Source organism: Talpa occidentalis, unplaced genomic scaffold, assembly GCF_014898055.3.
Source record: "Talpa occidentalis isolate TD23 unplaced genomic scaffold, MPIMG_talOcc4v2.1 talOcc4.6, whole genome shotgun sequence".
Lineage (NCBI taxonomy): Eukaryota > Metazoa > Chordata > Mammalia > Eulipotyphla > Talpidae > Talpa > Talpa occidentalis.
In genome coordinates, this window is record NW_023604972.1 from 26,764,695 (window position 1) to 26,782,580 (window position 17,886).

Below are 17,886 nucleotides of genomic sequence, written 5' to 3' on the forward strand. Positions count from 1 at the left end.
TGATAAAAACTAAGCTCTATGATTTTATCCATTCACATTCCAAAGGCAAATACAAATCAAGAATCAACGATGGTAATAATTCATCTACTCATAGAACAGTTTTAACATTTTCCTCCAAGATATTTTGTCATTAAAGCTTTCTATTTTGCTTTTGCCTTTGTAAAGACATAAAGGGAGGGCATCACAAATTTAGACAGGGTGAAAAAAGATTTGGGAAAATCACCAAAAAAGACCAAGAAAATCTAGTGTTCAGAAATAAGTGGTGAGACATCTTGCCTCAAGATTCTGTTGAAACTGTTAAAAGAAATAGAAGAAGACACAAAGAAATGGAAAGACATCCCCTGCTCATGGATTGGAAGAATAAACATTATTAAAATGGCCATCCTACCAAAAGCAATATACAGATTCAATGCTATTCCAATCAAAATTTCAATGTCATTCTTCAAAGAAATAGAACAATTATTGATGAAATTCATATGGAATCACAAAAAACCCCGAATAGCCAAAGCTCTCCTGAAAAAAAAAGAAGGGAATGGAGGCATTACACTCCCAGACTTCAAACTATACTACAAAGCCATAATCATCAAAACTGCATGGTACTGGAACAAGAACAGACATACAGACCAATGGAATCGAATAGAAAATCGAGAAATAAACCCACAGATTTATGGTCAACTAATCTTTGACAAAGGAGCAAAGACTATGCATTGGAGCAAAGAAAGTTTGTTCAATAAATGGTGCTGGGAAAACTGGGTCGCTACATGCAAAAGAATGAAGCTTGACCACTACCTCACACCATACACAAAAATCAACTCAAAATGGATTAAAGAACTAGACATAAGACCTGAAACCATAAAATATATAGAAGGAAATATAGGCGAAACACTACGTGATTTGCACATCAAAGACATCTTTACAGACACATCACCCAAAGCAGTGATAGTGAAGGCAAAGATAAACAGCTGGGACTACATCAAATTAAAGAGCTTCTGCACAGCAAAAGAGACAATAACAAAAACAAAGAGAAACCCCACCAACTGGGAGAACATTTTTGCACACAACACTAATGATAAAGGACTGATCACAAAAATCTGCAAAGAGCTGATGAGACTCAACAACAACAAAGAAAATAATCCAGTCAAAAAATGGGCAGAAGAGCTAAAAAGAAACTTCTCTGAAGAGGAAATGCAAATGGCCAACAGGCATATGAAAAAATGTTCAACATCACTTGCCATCAGGGAAATGCAAATCAAAACTACCATGAGATACCATCTTACACCAGTGAGAATGGCACATATTAAAAAAACTAGCAACAACAAATGCTGGCGAGGGTGTGGAGAAAAAGGAACTCTTCTGCACTGTTGGTGGGAGTGCAAACTGGTCCAACCACTGTGGAGAGCTGTGTGGAGATTTCTGGACCTACTAAACATAGAGCTTCCATATGATCCAGCAATTCCACTCCTAGGTATTTACCCAAAGGACACAGAAACATCAATTCCAAAGAACACCTGCACCCCTATGTTTATAGCAGCACTCTTTACAATAGCTAAGCTTTGGAAACAACCCAAATGCCCCAAAATAGATGACTGGATCAAGAAGATGTGGTACATATATACCATGGAATATTACTCAGCATTCAAAAAAGATAAACACATGCAATTTGCAGCAACATGGATGGCGCTGGAGGGATCATGCTCAGCGAAATAAGCCAAAAAGAAAAAGAAAAATACCGGATGGTCTCACTCATAGCAGGAATCTAGAAAACTTAAATAAGGGACCAGGAAAATGAACAACTATAAGAAAGTGAAAATCAAAATCAACAAAAAACTATGAACCAGAGACACTTTTTTGGGGGGCGGGGGCGGGAGGGGAGGGATTGGGGTCAGAATGGGGGGGCTGCAATTGTATGGGGAATATAACAATAAAATTTATTATTAAAAAAAAAAAAAAGATTCTGTTGAAAATCATTTAAAATATTTGATTATTGACTTTCATTTCCAGTAAGAAAATCAGTTTACTTCTCACATCTCACCAACCCAAAATTTGTTTTAAAGTATTATAATAATTGTATAAATATAGCATAAATGAACAAATATAAACCTAAATAAAGAAATTCTGTACTGTTATTTATGTATCAACTTTAGCTCTAGAAACATTTTGTTGTTCTCCGAAAACATTATATATTTTCAATGAAAAAACTAACACAAAACTCCACTATCAATGTCAAGTAGTATGAGTTTAATTGTTAAACATCTCACCGGTGATGGATTTGATAGTTTCACTTGATACAGTTTGCCCAACCAAGTCATATTGGACTAAGCTGGAAGACTCCTTTGGAACTTCTACAGATTTCTCAGGACCTTTTGTCCAGGTATAAATCATCTCACTCTTTGGATATGCATCTGAATAAAAGCACAGATTGTGGCTAGAGTCAGTGCTGCTTTCTCATCAGCATTGATGATCAACATTCAAGAATATTACATATGTTCCCAAATGATGCAACAAAGGAAAATAACAATCATTATTACTTATTTAAACATGCTAAAGTTTAGAAAACTGTAGAGGTTAAATAGACAACATTCCAACTCAGCATGTATCTTCTTTCTATGCCAAAGAATGGAGAGACTCAAACTAAGGCAACTACAATACCATGTTGTTTCCAGGCTAATAGAAGAGTCACCTGAAAAGGAAAAAAATATTAAGCCGACCCTCCCAAACTACCATCAAAGTATTTCTTCCCTTGAATTCACTCTCACTCTTTTCTTTGACCAACACTGACTTCTTCCACCCCAATGCAGCTCTGCCAATTAGAAGCAGATCAGATGCTTATATAATAACACAACAAAAAATGAAAGCAATGCCTACTATTGGGAGAGTTTTCAGAGGTCACCTATTCCAGCCCATATCTCTGGGCAATACCCATTCTGTTGGGAACCACTCTGCGGTGACAACTGGCTACCTGTTTGTGAAGCTCTCCATGGAATATAAATAATTGCACAACAAGTTCCACTGCTTTTAAACTCTTACAATCAGGATATTTTCCCTTCCATCTACAATAAATTCCTCTCCAGGGCCATTCAAATTCATTTTCTATTATTTGGTGTTCAATGCAAATGGAGACAAGCTGCTTGCTTACCTGTCTACCCAGAGTAGATAGATTGATTCACACACAAATAAGTTAAAAAGAACCAAGATGAATCATGTGCTTCCTGCCACAAACCTTCCTAAAATGGCCAAAGCACAGTAGGTACTCTGTGGAACTGTTTAATTCCACAAAAGCAGTTAGTTGACACCTACAGAGGCTATCTTCACAAAAGACTTTGCAAAACAAACTGTGAGCCTCTTGTTGTCATTTGCAGTGTACTGGTAGGTATCAATGTTTATCTCCTGAGGTGTATTCAAGCCTAATCACACAGTAAAGCCCCCAACTATTCTTATCCATAATATTTTAGATCAGATCTTCCTTCTTTTTGCTATTTTTCTTTGCCAATATAACCTTTTATTTTCCTGGTATTTTTTCATCTTCATGAATTATAAACAAAGGTAAGTGGGATTTTCACCTTTCCAGGTAATTAAGGTTCCATATTTACTAAGGATGAAGTGCCACTCTCTTTAATTCCCAGATTCCAGTGAATATGATTCTAAGGAATGATTTATTTTACACAAATCCTGATTGAGCACCAACTATGCTTAAGTCACCCCAAAGAATACTTTCTGTGAGAAGTAGTGGGGGTGGAGGAAAAGCACTTCTCTTAGATAAGAAATATCTTGGGGGCCTCCCTGGTGGCGCAATGGGTTAAGCACCACACTATGAAACATCTGCAGCCTCTGCAGCACAAGTTCAATCCTGGCCAGCCAGGGAGAAACCCACATGGTGAGGCAGACCTCTCCTGTCTTGCCCACTGCTCCCCTCAGCAGTGTATTTCAGGCAGTCTGCCTGTTCTGTTCCCCACTTGGTCTCTGATGGGTCCTCTCACCCCCCGCATCTCTGGCCTGTACCCCAGCTCTTGTATGCATAAATAAATAAAGATTTTAAAAAGAAAGAACTATCTTGGGTGAAATTGAAAGTATTGTATCACAAATTGTTTTAAATTCTGGCCCCAGTGAGATCAACTCTTTCTGTCTACATATTTTTCCTGTTTTTATCATCTCTCACTAAGTCACTGGTCAGACACCAGATAACTCTCTCTAGCATCAAGTTAGCCTAACTGAATATTGTGATTACTAGAGGTTATAAAAAGAATAGTGACTGACAATTTTCATTAAGTTACGCAACGAGCAATGGTAACAGCAGGCGACAGTTTCACAATCAGAGCAACTAAGAATCTGAAGCAATAGTAAAAACCAACATCTATTTGTGGTAGATTCTTATTGAATCAAATATTTCAGGCAGACATTAAACCAAGCAATGGCATTTTGCTGCCATCTCTAAGAAGGGAACTTGGGGGAAAGGAATTTCTTCCTCTGCCCCATTCATTTCATTCTCTTATGCTCATCTACACAGAATATTCCCAAATCAATCCACTTCACACCTTCTCCTCTAGTAACATTTTAATCCAAGCCACTGTTGATTTTGAATGTACTAAAATAACAGCCCCCAGTTCCTGTTTCCCCTCTAGTCTCTCTCTCTATAAAACATTCTTCACAGAAAAGTTGAAGTGAAATTGTGAAATATCAGTGAATATCTTGCCCCTTAGTAAAACCTTCCAAGGACTTCCTATAGCATTTAGAATAGAATTCAAACTCCAAAATGTGGTCTGAAAAGCACTATATTATCTGCTCTGTTTACATATCAAATCACACCTCCTACTATATTTTTGTCATGATCCTTAATTACTCTGGAAAGAGAAAAATCCCACTTAACTATGTTTACTATTCATGGAAATGAAAGAATACCTGGACAGAAAAATTTATTCTAGCAAAGTATTATAGCTAAAAGAAGGAAGACCTTGTCTAAAATATTGTGGGCAGGAGCATGGGGAATTTTATACTATTGCTTATGTTTTTTAAGTTATGGCCCAGCAATAAGTCCTGAAAGTTCTTTGGTCTTTTTTCAAGTCTTCCATAAAGGACAGTACTTGGAATAGAAACTACTAAATTATAAAACAAAAATATATCATTTATATTTTCTTTTTTTTAAAGTTTTATTTTTTATTTATTTATACAAGAACTGGGATATAGGTCAGATGCAAGGGAAGGTGAGAAGATTCACCAGAGACAGAGCGGGGAACAGAACAGGCAGACTGACGAAATACACTGCTGAGGGGAGCAGCGGGCAAGACAGGAGAGGTCTGCCACGCCATGTGGGACCCTCGCTGGCAGGCTGGGATACAATCTGCGCTGCTGAGGCTGCGGACAGCTTCACAGCATGGTGCTCAACCGCCTATGCCACCAGGGGAGGCCTGTCTTATATTTTCTATATTACCACAACACACATAGTTCAAAGTTCCCTGAATTATAATACTGAACACCAGCCTATTACTTATAGTCAGTCTTCTTAGTCTCTGGGTAGAAATAGGGTTTTGCCTTTTTGGGAAAGGATTTTGTTTTGACTTATTTAGCTAAATATGCTAGTTAATAAACAGTCTCCTAAAAGTCAAACATTTGACAGTCGTTGTCATGGACAATGATTTCAATGTTGAATTATCAAAATTCATGCACATATATAAATATGAACTTGAATGAGGTCATCGTAAATTCTAACAGTATTTTTATTATCACTTACAACTCCCAAATTTTAGAGGACATGCGTGACCATCCATGGGGAAATCCACCAATCTCATAGGACACTCCGCACTTATGGTAAGTCTACGATGGAAAAAGGTAATTAAACAAAATCAACTCTTTCTTAAAAAATAACCTTATAGATCTCTTAAATAAAAAGAATAAGTGACAGAAGAAAGTAAAGGAAGAAGGGGGAGAAGGAGCGTGGGAGGAAGGGAGGAAGGAAGAAAGGAAGAAAGAAAGAAAGGAAGGGAGGGAGGGGAGGGGAGGGGAGAGGAGGGGAGGGAGGGAGGGAGGGGAAGGGAGGGGAGGGGAAAGGAGGGGAGGGGAGGGAGGGGAGGGGAGGGGAGGGAAGGGGAGGGAGGGAGAAGGAAGGAAGGAAGGAAGGAAGGAAGGAAGGAAGGAAGGAAGGAAGGAAGGAAGGAAGGAAGGAAGGAAGGAAGGAAGGAAGGAAGAAGGAAGGAAGGAAGGAAGGAAGGAAGGAAGGAAGGAAGGAAGGAAGGAAAAAGAAAAAATGACCACCTCATGGTGTATAAAATAGTGCCATTTCTCATAATTCTAAAAAGCTTATTTGGAGCTGTCATATTATGTGAAACAGATTTCTTTCCATTCCTGAAGAAAGTGTCAGGGGTCCATACTTTTGTTACCATCATATTGTTCAATCTCAAAATTTCAATGGGACCATCATATTTTAGTCTTTTGTCAATCCACGTCTGTCTGAAGAACACATCCATTGTATATTCCTAGGGAAATTAGTTTGTCACATGTCAAATCCCAGGTGACTATACACACATATGCAGATAAAAATGCAGCAAATTCTGACCTCTTTATTAGCCATAAAAAAACTATACCAGATATAATTTATATGAACAGAAATTTCCTTAAATCAATAAAGTAAAAAGATTTTCAACAATTTAAGCATGTTATGTCCACATTGATATCATAATCCTCTACATTTGTTAATGAAATTTATAAATTACCATACATATTAATCAATCAAGAATAATTACTATAATTTAATAAAACTGCCAGCACCAGGTAATTACAGTTGTACTTTATTTTAGACAAAATAGAAAAATGAGTTAGTATATAACAAATATCATTGTATAATTAATTGTAAAATTATAGGCATCTCTTTAAGACAAAGTAAAATATGTAAAAAAGAAATCGATCACAAAATTTACTGAAGTTAGTCTAGAAGCCTAGGGCCAAGGAGAAAAAATTGTTTCTTTGATCTATAAATTAAATACCTTCAATATTAGAGAGTACAACCGAACAGATAAATTCATCCTACTCTGTGCTGCTTGTTCTAAGCTCATTAAGCAGGAGAGCACAGGAGGAAGAGGAGGAGAGTGGGGTAAGAAACTGGACCAACACGAAATACTACATGCATTTAGAACTACTGTATAGTTTCATACTAAATCTAATTACACTCTCTAATGTTCTCCTTTTCAATAATTTTCTAAGGGAAAAGAAAACTTCACACACAAGGTTTTGCTGTGGGGACTACTAATAGGAAAGTTCTTTTCTTTATTGAGAAAGACTCCTAGCCAAAAAATACTCAAATGTTAAAGATGAAATGCAAATTCAGTAACTCCCTACAAACCTCTGACTCTAATTAGGCTGTACTTTCATTTTGTGATTGACAACAAAATAAACATGAATTGCCTTCTTTTATGCATGCTTTCTTCAAATCCCAAAAGTTACATTAAATTTCCCAAATACCTACCATTTCAACATCAGAAACAGGGCCAAAGCTGGTGACATATATGTCAGTTTTCACTTCTGTAACAGGTCCTGGTAGGCATGAAGTAAATAAGTGTGAAAAAATAATTACTAATTTTACAGGCAAGGTGGATGGATAATTAAAGAGTAAAGACAGACATGATACATCATGTTTTTACAGGCATCTTAAGTTTTCAGTGACATAACATCTCTACAAAAATGTAGACCAAAAAAAATAAAAGTGCATTGTTTACTTACGGCAAAAAGAAACCCCAACTACTTACCAGAACCTTGTTTCTTCAAAGATATACCACCCCTAGGCACTGTGCAGGCAGTGCAGAAAACAAAAGTGTTCAGCCTTTGTGATTTTTTTATAGTCCATCATCTGATTGCCCTCGAGTAAAGGTGTGAGTTTTTAAAAAAAAGAACTTGGCCAGTAGAGTGGGGAGGAGAAAAACATAATGGCCATAAAAAGTGCATCTTTGAAGAAGACACAAAGAAATAGAAAGACATCCCCTGCTCATGGATTGGAAGAATAAACATTATTAAAATGGCCATCCTACCAAAAGCAATATACAGATTCAATGCTATTCCAATCAAAATCTCAATGGCATTCTTCAAAGAAATAGAACAATTATAGATGAAATTCATATGGAATCACCAAAAACCCCGAATAGCCAAAGCTCTACTGAAAAAAAAAGAAGGAAATGGAGGCATCACACTCCCAGACTTCAAACTATACTACAAAGCCATAATCATCAAAACTGCATGGTATTGGCACAAGAACAGACATACAGACCAATGGAATCGAATAGAAAATCCAGAAATAAACCCACAGATTTATGGTCAACTAATCTTTGACAAAGGAGCAAAGACTATGCATTGGAGCAAAGAAAGTTTGTTCAATAAATGGTGCTGGGAAAACTGGGTCGCTACATGCAAAAGAATGAAGCTTGACCACTACCTCACACTATACACAAAAATCAACTCAAAATGGATTAAAGAACTAGACATAAGACCTGAAACCATAAAATACATAGAAGGAAATATAGGTGAAACACTATGTGATAGGCACATCAAAGACATCTTTACAGACACATCACCCAAAGCAGTGATAGTGAAGGCAAAGATAAATAGTTGGGACTACATCAAATTAAAGAGCTTCTGCACAGCAAGAGACAATAACAAAAACAAAGAGAAACCCCACCAACTGGGAGAACATTTTTGCACACAACACTAATGATAAAGGACTGATCACAAAAATCTGCAAAGAGCTGATGAGACTCAACAACAACAAAGAAAATATCCAGTCCAAAAATGGGCAGAAGAGCTAAAAAGAAACTTCTCTGAAGAGGAAATGCAAATGGCCAACAGGCATATGAAAAAATGTTCAACATCACTTGTAATCAGGGAAATGCAAATCAAAACTACCATGAGATACCATCTTACACCAGTGAGAATGGCACATATTAAAAAAACTAGCAATAACAAATGTTGGCGAGGTTGTGGAGAAAAAGGAACTCTCCTGCACTGTTGGTGGAAGTGCAAACTGGTCCAACCACTATGGAGAGCTGTGTGGAGATTTCTGGACCGACTAAACATAGAGCTTCCATATGATCCAGCAATTCCACTCCTAGGTATTTACCCAAAGGACACAGAAACATCAATTCCAAAGAGCACCTGCACCCCTATTTTTATAGCAGCACTGTTTACAATAGCTAAGCTTTGGAAACAGCCCAAATGCCCAAAAATAGATGACTGGATCAAGAAGATGTGGTACATATATACCATGGAATATTACTCAGCATTCAAAAAAGATAAACACATGCAATTTGCAGCAACATGGATGGCACTGGAAGGGATCATGCTCAGTGAAATAAGCCAGAAAGAAAAAGAAAAATACCGGATGGTCTCACTCATAGCAGGAATCTAGAAAACTTAAATAAGGGACCAGGAAAATGAATAACTATAAGAAAGTGAAAATCAAAATCAACAAAAAACTATGAACCAGAGACACTCTATGGGGGTGGGGGGTGGGGAGGGAAGGGATCGGGGTCAAAATAAGGGGGTTGCAATTGTATGGGGAATATAAAAATAAAATTTAATTAAAAAAATAAAATAAGTGCATCTTTGGCAGTTGAGGTTAATGATAAATAAATTAAGCACGAAAATGATCATGTCAACTTTAACAACAGAAAGATCTTCTCCTAACGACTGGCATCAAAAAGGCTCTCATATATCAGACATATTCATGCTCTGCCATCAGCTAGGTATGTGATCTTCTTAACCCCTCACTGTAGCAACTACACACACAAGCAAGACTGTTGAAAAGGATCAAATGAAATTGCTCATTTGAAACCCTGAACATTGCTACTCTCTCATGGAAGTACTTATTAAGGATTAGTTCCCTTGGCTTCCAATAATGGTCACCCTGATATTCTTAGCCATATATAAAGAAGATGGGTTGAGGAACAAAAACACAAGTGTGTTTGGCAAAGGAAAAGGTGAGAGCATAGTGACAACTGTGCTGACACAAATTTTAAACCAAGGAAAATCGATAAAATCTGGGTATAACATGATGCACAAAAATCAGGAATTCTGGAGTTCAAATTTGACCTTAATCCTTTCTAATATGAACTTGGTCAAGTCACCTATTCTCATAGGTAAAGGTTTTCATGAATACCAGTGGAAATAATATCTATAAATTACTTATTCCAGTCCCAGGAACATGATATGCTCAATAATGGTTATATATAATGTACTTTTTTTATTACTAACAAAAAAATTTTTAAATGTTACCCTCTTCAACACAATTTCCTTAAATGATGGTTTAAAGCACTGCATGGCCAGGGGCTAGATATTCAATAATGGAAAGAACAACATCTGCTATCATGATGGACTATTCCCCTTGGATACTGGTTGGGCAATTGGACTTATGCCAAAAATGACAAAAAATCATTGGTGTAATTTAATGTCACAGGTCTAAAGTTATCATCATAAAAACAAATCAGAATATTTCTCCTTTTATAGGATGAAAATAGAAGCACTGAAAGAGCAATAATTTGTTGGAGAATGAGAAAATTCTTGCATGAATAAGTACCCTGAGAAAATACATTCCTTGGAAGTGTAGAGCCAAAAGGATAGATCAGGATGATATGATTAGTTTTCATTTCAAAAAAGTGACAACTTTGGAAAACAGAAAAGTAAAATGTGAGAAGTTAACTTGAATTTTTATTTGAATGGGAAATTAGAACCAAAACAAAAAATATGGTAGCAATAAGTTTATTAAGGTACATTTTTCCAAAAAAAGGAAGGCAATCCAGGAAGCAGGTAGTGTGTGCTAAACCCTGAAAGATGGAGATTTCATTCAAAATGGTTCAAGAGTGAGAGAAATCACTGTGCCAGTTTTTTAAGGGCACTTTTCAAAGTGCTAAAAAGCAGAAATACTATGTCACTCAAGTCAGGCAAGGTTGAGAATGCCCTGATACCTGGACTGAAAAGATTCTTGAGAATCAAAGGTGACCTCAAAGATCAATTTTGGGCAGTGGTCTCAAACTGTAACTACATCAAAATTTCCTGAAAGATTTGGTGGCTGAACGCTACCCCTGCTTTGCTGATTTGGTAGGTCTAAGGGGCACTCTGCTTCTATCAAATTCCTATGTGATGCTGTTCACTTTACTCCAGCTCACAGTTTTCTAGAACTGTGTTTAACAAACTGCGTGTTCTAAAATATTAATGTCATAGATGTTGTAGGGGAGTAGAAAAAGTAAAAAAGGGAAGAATTATGCCAATGATATTTTTCCTTATAAATTTATTTTTAGGTGTGTGGGTGGATGCTAATTTTTGTAGTTATAATGATTGCATGATAATTGGCATTTTCAAATTCTTACATAACGTACTACTTTTTCAATGATCCTTGAAAACTATTTTGTGTTCAGAATTACACTCAGTATTTGTGACATTTTTCAGTATTTGCTTTATACCATCATGTGAACCTTTGAGATTAAGACCCTAACAATATGATTGGCAAAGAGATTTCATTCAGATCCTCATTCAATAAACATTTACTGAGAGAGCGAGCACCTGCTGTGTACCAAGTTCCATGCAAGGCCCTGGTGTTACAATGGTAAACAAGACTCACCAGTTCCCTGCCTAAGGGAGTTGACATGCTATTTGAGAAATCAAAGTACTAATAATAATGAAATAAACTTAATGGAATAATGGTATCATTCATAAAAAGAACAAAAGTTACTGGTAATTAAGAAACTGAGACAGCCACTCTAGAATTTTTAACTACTCTTCAAAGCTGTGACTTTTAAACAAGACCTAGAAAGTGAACAGAAATAAATGGAAGAACTGAGAGATTTGCATCCCAGGATAGGAGAACTTCAATAGAAAAAGCTAGAGGTTGGAAAGATCTTATTTTATTCAAGGCCAGAATAAAAAGGCCAGTGAGGATGGAGGAAATCAAGTGAAAAAAAGAATGAGAAGAAATGAATGTGAAGTCACTAAACAGAATGAAAACCAGAGTCAGTTCAGAACACCCACTCCTGAGCCTATGTCCTGAAAGGGGTATCTTTAAAGCAACATATTTATAATATATGTTATGGGGACAGTTGATGAAAGGGTGAAGAATTTGTAGCAATCCCAGTGACAACCACAGTAATACATAAAGAGATTGTTATGAACTTAATTATAATCTGCCCAAATTCACATGCTGAAGTCCTAGTACCTCATACCTTAGAATATGAGGATGTTTGGGGATAGGGAGTTTAAGAAGGAATTTAAGCTAGAATGAGGGTAGGCCTAAACAAATAAGACTAATGTCCTTTAAAAGAGGATACAAGACCTCAGGAACACACAGAAGATAGACCCTATGAAGACACAGAGAGAAAATAATCATTGACACGACCAAGAAAGAGTGTTTAGAAGAAACTGGCTATGCTGAAAGCTTGGCCTTAGAATTCTAGACTCCAGATTTATTAAAAAAAACTTGCTGGGCCTCCCCGGTGGCGCAGCGGTTGAGCGCTGGGTTGCGAAGCTGCCCGCGGCCTCTGCAGCGCCGGTTCGATCCCGGGCCATCGGCAAGGGTCCCACATGGCGCGCAGACCTCTCCTGCCGTGCCCACTGCTCCCCTCAGTAGTGTATTTCATCAGTCTGCCTGTTCTGTTCCCCACTCTGGCTCTGGTGAATTCTCTCACCCTCCTGCGCTTCTGACTGTACCCAGAGCATGTATAAACAAAACAAACAAACAAATAAATAAATAAAAATACATGCCTCTATAAAAAACCAAACAAACAAAAAAAAACAACTTGCTGTTGTTTACTTGGTGTTTCTTTGTTATGGCAGGTCTTTACTCCTAAGTTTTTCCCCAACTTTTCTCCTTCTATTATTCTGTATCTCTGTCTCTGCTTACAGGCTATGGTAAGAAGTTTGGTTTGTATTTCTTTTTTTTTTCTTTTTTCTTTTTCTTTTTTTTTTTTTGCGGGACCCTCGCCAGTGGCCGGGGAACCAACCGGTGCTGCAGAGGCTGCGGGCAGCCTCGTAGCCCAGCGCTCAACCGCTGTGCCACCAGGGGAGGCCCTGGTTTGTATTTCTTAATCAGCGAGCAGCTATCTAAGGTTTGAAGTAAGGAAATTATATGATCTGGATTATATAATCGCTCCAGCAGTTTCATGGACAATAAATTATAGGGAGTCAGCAGTACAAGAAGGGCTCTCATAAGAGACTGCTAGACTAGTCCACTTGAGAGGTAGCAGTGTCCTGGAGGGTTGTGGGGGTGGGATGGGAAGCTAAGACCAAAAGGCACATGTGTGTAAATGATCACAGAGATAAGTTTAAAAAGTAACAATAAGCAGAGATACAATAATCTATTTATTGAAGGTCCACTATCTACCATGCAGGGGACTGGCTTTTTCCATTTTTTTCCTATTTCATTGAAGTCCTACAACACCCTCTAAGCATAATACATCATGAGAATTTTATGAATCAGAAACTGAGATCACAGAGGTTAAATAATGTTATGCCACAGCCAGCATTATAACCCCCTTGAATTGATATTCAAAGTATGTTCTAGCTTTACTACACTATATAATTTAAGGATAAATCAATAAATTAATTACTTACCTAGTTTTCTATCTAATACACAACATACCCTACCTACAGTTCCTGTTTTGTTCTTCAGTATTTTCTGAACTATGTTCCTAAAGTCCTTACTATTCCTTTACTCTTATTCTTATTCCAGCCTGGGGTGAATCTGGTTTTTCTTTCCTTAATAGCAAAGACAAAAATCTTAATCCTCTTTGAAGTCACAAGTTAGTGCAGTGCTTCACATATAAGTGGTAAATAACTATGTGTTTGATTGTGTTCCTAATATCATCCCAGTAATGCTTTCAAAACCTCCCAAAAGGAAAAATTACTGGGATTCATTTGTTACATCAGGTAGGCCAAAAACATTTCCCAATTAAAGCAGAAACTGTCTTATTTATATTTGTATCCTCTCCCAGTACTAATCTCAGGCTTTAAATGTAATAGGTTTCCAATAAATCAGTTTTCAATGAATAATGGTCGCTATGCAATTAGGAATAATTCTTAGAAACGCTTCATCTAACACTAGAGTTTAGGATGTTCAAATCAACCTTACTAAGAGAATAATTACATAGAAACCAGATAAATTTGAGCTTGGAAAGGCCTTTCATAATTTTATATGCATTTGTGTAACATCAAAGACACATTTTATTTTAAAAATTCTACTTTACGTCATTGGTAATAGCAAAACGGTTTTTAATCCCAAATACAGTAGACATATGTAAGGCAAACAGTCTTTTAAAAAAGTAGCCAAGAGCACCAAGATCAAATGCTGGGAAATATTCCCATCATATTGATGGACCTAATTTGCTTGGAGAGTAGGAAGGCAATTAACAATGTATCAGATCATTTTCTACTGTTCACATTACTTTAGCTGTATAGACCTAGTCAAAGGATATGACTTTTTAATTATTTATCCAATAACAGCGTCTAATTTGCTGTCACAAAGGGAGAAAGACCTAAGCTATTTGCTGATGTTGAAACCAGTGAAGCCTCACTCTCCACATTTCCTCCCCAGCTATCTACTTAAGGAAATATGTCATTTCAGCCACCTAAATCTGGACATCCAGCTACATTTCATAAAACATTATTGATGTGTCTCCAAAAATCAAGACAAAAAGTATTTAAGAACTCCAACAGTGACAACAAGAAATCTTAAATTAAATATTTAAAGAAATATTTAGTTTCATTAGCCACTTAGGAAATTTTGGAATACTACTCTCCCTGAATATTAAACAAAGAATAGACAGCCAAAGATATCCACAAGAAAGCAGAAAACTAGAGCATCTTACTTTAATGACATTAAAGTTTTGTGCCTTCTATATTCTAGGATCCTTCTATCAATGCAGGCCACTTTTTAAATGGTTAAAAACATCTAATAAATAAGAAAAGCATTAAACAACAAAATGTGGGCAAAAAGATAAAAATGCAGTTCACAGAAGGAAAATTTTCCACGATAATATGTCCGGCCACACTGAAAATCAGAGAAATTCAGATTATGTCACAATAAAATACCATTTCAAGTATTCTGCAGCCTATTTGTATCTTATCTATATCTATAACTATATTTATATCTATATCTATGTTAACTGTTGAAGGGTTTGTGGATCCTGAATCTCATATTCATTGTAAATGGGAGCTGGAATTTGCAAAACCACCACAGAAAACAGTTTGGTGTTCTCTCATCAAGTTGAACTCCCACTTACACTAAGATCCAGAAAAATCCATTCTTGGATATATATGCATAAAAAACTCTTGCACATTTACAGCAAGAAATTTGGGCCAGAATATTCACAGTAACACAATCTTGGATATAAGCAAATTGCCTACTGCCAACAGAGCAGATGAATAAACTGGAATATCACACAGTAGTTAAAATGAAGGATCAGTAACAATATGCAACAATGAAAAGGAATCTTAGCAACACACCATTAAGTGAAAAAGTACCAAAAGATTATATATGACAAGTTCAAAACAATAAGATTTTAAAATGTAAATGTACTTAATTAAAAAATAAAGTTGAACTAAAGTGATATTCAAGGAAATGTTACAAACAAATTTAAAAGAAGGATTCAGAATGGTGGTTACTTTGGGTGAAGATAGGAAGATAGGATGATGGAGACCACACAGCAGCATGAAAATTGCCACCAAGGTTGTGCTGTCTGATGATTTAACTGGTATGTATATTATATTACAGTAAGGAAATGAATAGCTGGATGGATAAAAAAGTTATGTGTGATTTTATAATGAAAGTATGTCACAAACCAAGAATTATTAATTCAGAATCCAATTCTATGCACCAGGAATTTTAAAAAAATAAACATAAAAAATATCTAGGGAGGGCCTCCCCGGTGGCGCAGTGGTTGAGCGCTGGGTTGCGAAGCTGCCTGTAGCCTCTGCAGCGCCGGTTCAATCCCCGGCTGCTCCCCGGCCACCAGAGGAGGGTCCCACATGGCGCGCAGACCTCTCCTGCCGCCCACTGCTCCCCTCAGCAGTGTACTTCGGTCCTTCTGCCTGCTCTGCTCCCTGCTCTGGCTCTGGTGAATTCTCTCACCCTCCCGCGCTTCTGACTGTACCCAGTGCGTGTATAAATAAATAAATAAATAAATAAATATAAACCTTAAAAAAAAATTAAAAAAAAAAAAAAATATCTAGGGAATAATACAGTTATTTGTTTGAAGATATACAAATGGTAGTTGATGTATTTTGTCATCTAAAAGAAAACTAAAAAGCTAATGAAGTATCATCTAAGTGTCCCCCTGAAAGTAACAGCTATACACAGAGTTTATAATGCCTACTCAGGAAACACCAAATACATTTTGCATATTATTGCCCTAAAGAAAATGCAAATATATGACAGCCCTAGTTTATCTTCCTTTATTAAATCCAGACCATAAGAAAGTAAATGTGTGTTCTGGATTTTATAGTTTCTTATTTTCTTTTTTTTTTTTTAATAGAGGCATGTTTTATTTATTTATTTGTTTGTTTGTTTGTTTTGTTTATACATGCACTGGGTACAGTCAGAAGCGCGGGAGGGTGAGAGAATTCACCAGAGCCAGAGCAGGGAGCAGCGCAGGCAGAAGGACCGAAGTACACTGATGAGGGGAGCAGCGGGCGTTAGGAGAGGTCTGTGCGCCATGTGGGACCCTCCTCCCGTGGCAGGGGAGCAGCCAGGGAATCGAACCGGGGCTGCAGAGGCTGCGGGCAGCTTTGCAACCCAGTGCTCAACTGCTGCGCCACCGGGGAGGCCCTATAGTTTCTTATTTTCTAAAGAGGATCTTTCTTTCAGTTATCCTTTCCCTCCCATTAACATGAAATTATTCTCCACTGTACACAAACATGTCATAGTATTTCTAATCTTAAAAAAAAAAAGACAACATTCCCCCTTTTCTCTTCCCTTTCATATTTAAACTTCTTGACAAAAGCTATACACACTGCCTCAAATTCTTCCTTTTAGTATTCACTTCATCATCTATTATATTCTGATTTAATGCTTAGGACCCAAAAAATCTTTTTTGTAATGTCATCATTTTCCCTTCTCTACAGCAAAGCTCCCACAAACTTAAAAAAATAATCTATCTCCCATCAAAACCAATTTTGATTCTATTTCTCCTTCCATTTACCTCACCATAAAAAGTACCCTTACCAGTTCTCTTTACACACACATACACACACATACACAATCTGCTCTATGTATCATGAGTTAATTTCTTTTTAAGATTCCACCAAAAAGTGTGATAATTTGATGTTTGTCTTTGTCTGACTTATCTCACTTAATATAGTGCACTCAAGATCCACCCATGTTGTTGTAAATGACAGGAATTTCTGCCTTTTTCCTGGCTGAATAGTAGTCCATTATATACACACATGTTGATTTTATATTTATGTAATTATAATTAATAATCATGTTTTACATATTAAATTATATTACACCTTTCTATCCGTTCATCAGTCAATGGACACTTAGGTTGTTTCCGTGTCTTGGCTTGTAAATAATGCTTCAATGAATATGTGGGTGCAGCCACTATGGAAAAGAGTACAGAGTTTCTTCAGAAAATTAAAAAATAGAACCTAACATATGATCCAACAATTTCACATCTGTGTATTTATCAAAAAGAAACAAAAACGCTAGCTTCAAAAGATATTTCCCATTCTCTCTTGATCCTATCAAGCACACTTTCACACATCAACTGACGAATGCTACTCTTCTCAACATCATGGAAGATATAATAATGCTAACTTTAGTGGTTAATTTTACATTCTTAATGTGTCAGTAGCATTAAATGCAACTGAGCAATCTTACCTCCTATTTGAAATGCCCCCTTTTTTTAAAACTTAATATCCAGTATA

General features: G+C 36.7%; 1 protein-coding gene across 1 annotated transcript in view; it reads right to left on the bottom strand.

Moving 5' to 3' along the window:
• The window catches only part of GABRA4 (gamma-aminobutyric acid type A receptor subunit alpha4), a 67,178-nt gene that overhangs the window by 42,271 nt on the left and 7,021 nt on the right, over positions 1-17,886 (bottom strand). The window contains exons 3-6 of the mRNA XM_037529642.2: positions 7,454-7,521; positions 6,247-6,467; positions 5,726-5,808; positions 2,259-2,402 (exon numbers count right to left, since the gene is read on the bottom strand). Of these exons, the coding sequence (XP_037385539.1) occupies positions 2,259-2,402; positions 5,726-5,808; positions 6,247-6,467; positions 7,454-7,521 (516 nt within the window). The remainder of the gene's footprint in view (positions 1-2,258; positions 2,403-5,725; positions 5,809-6,246; positions 6,468-7,453; positions 7,522-17,886) is intronic.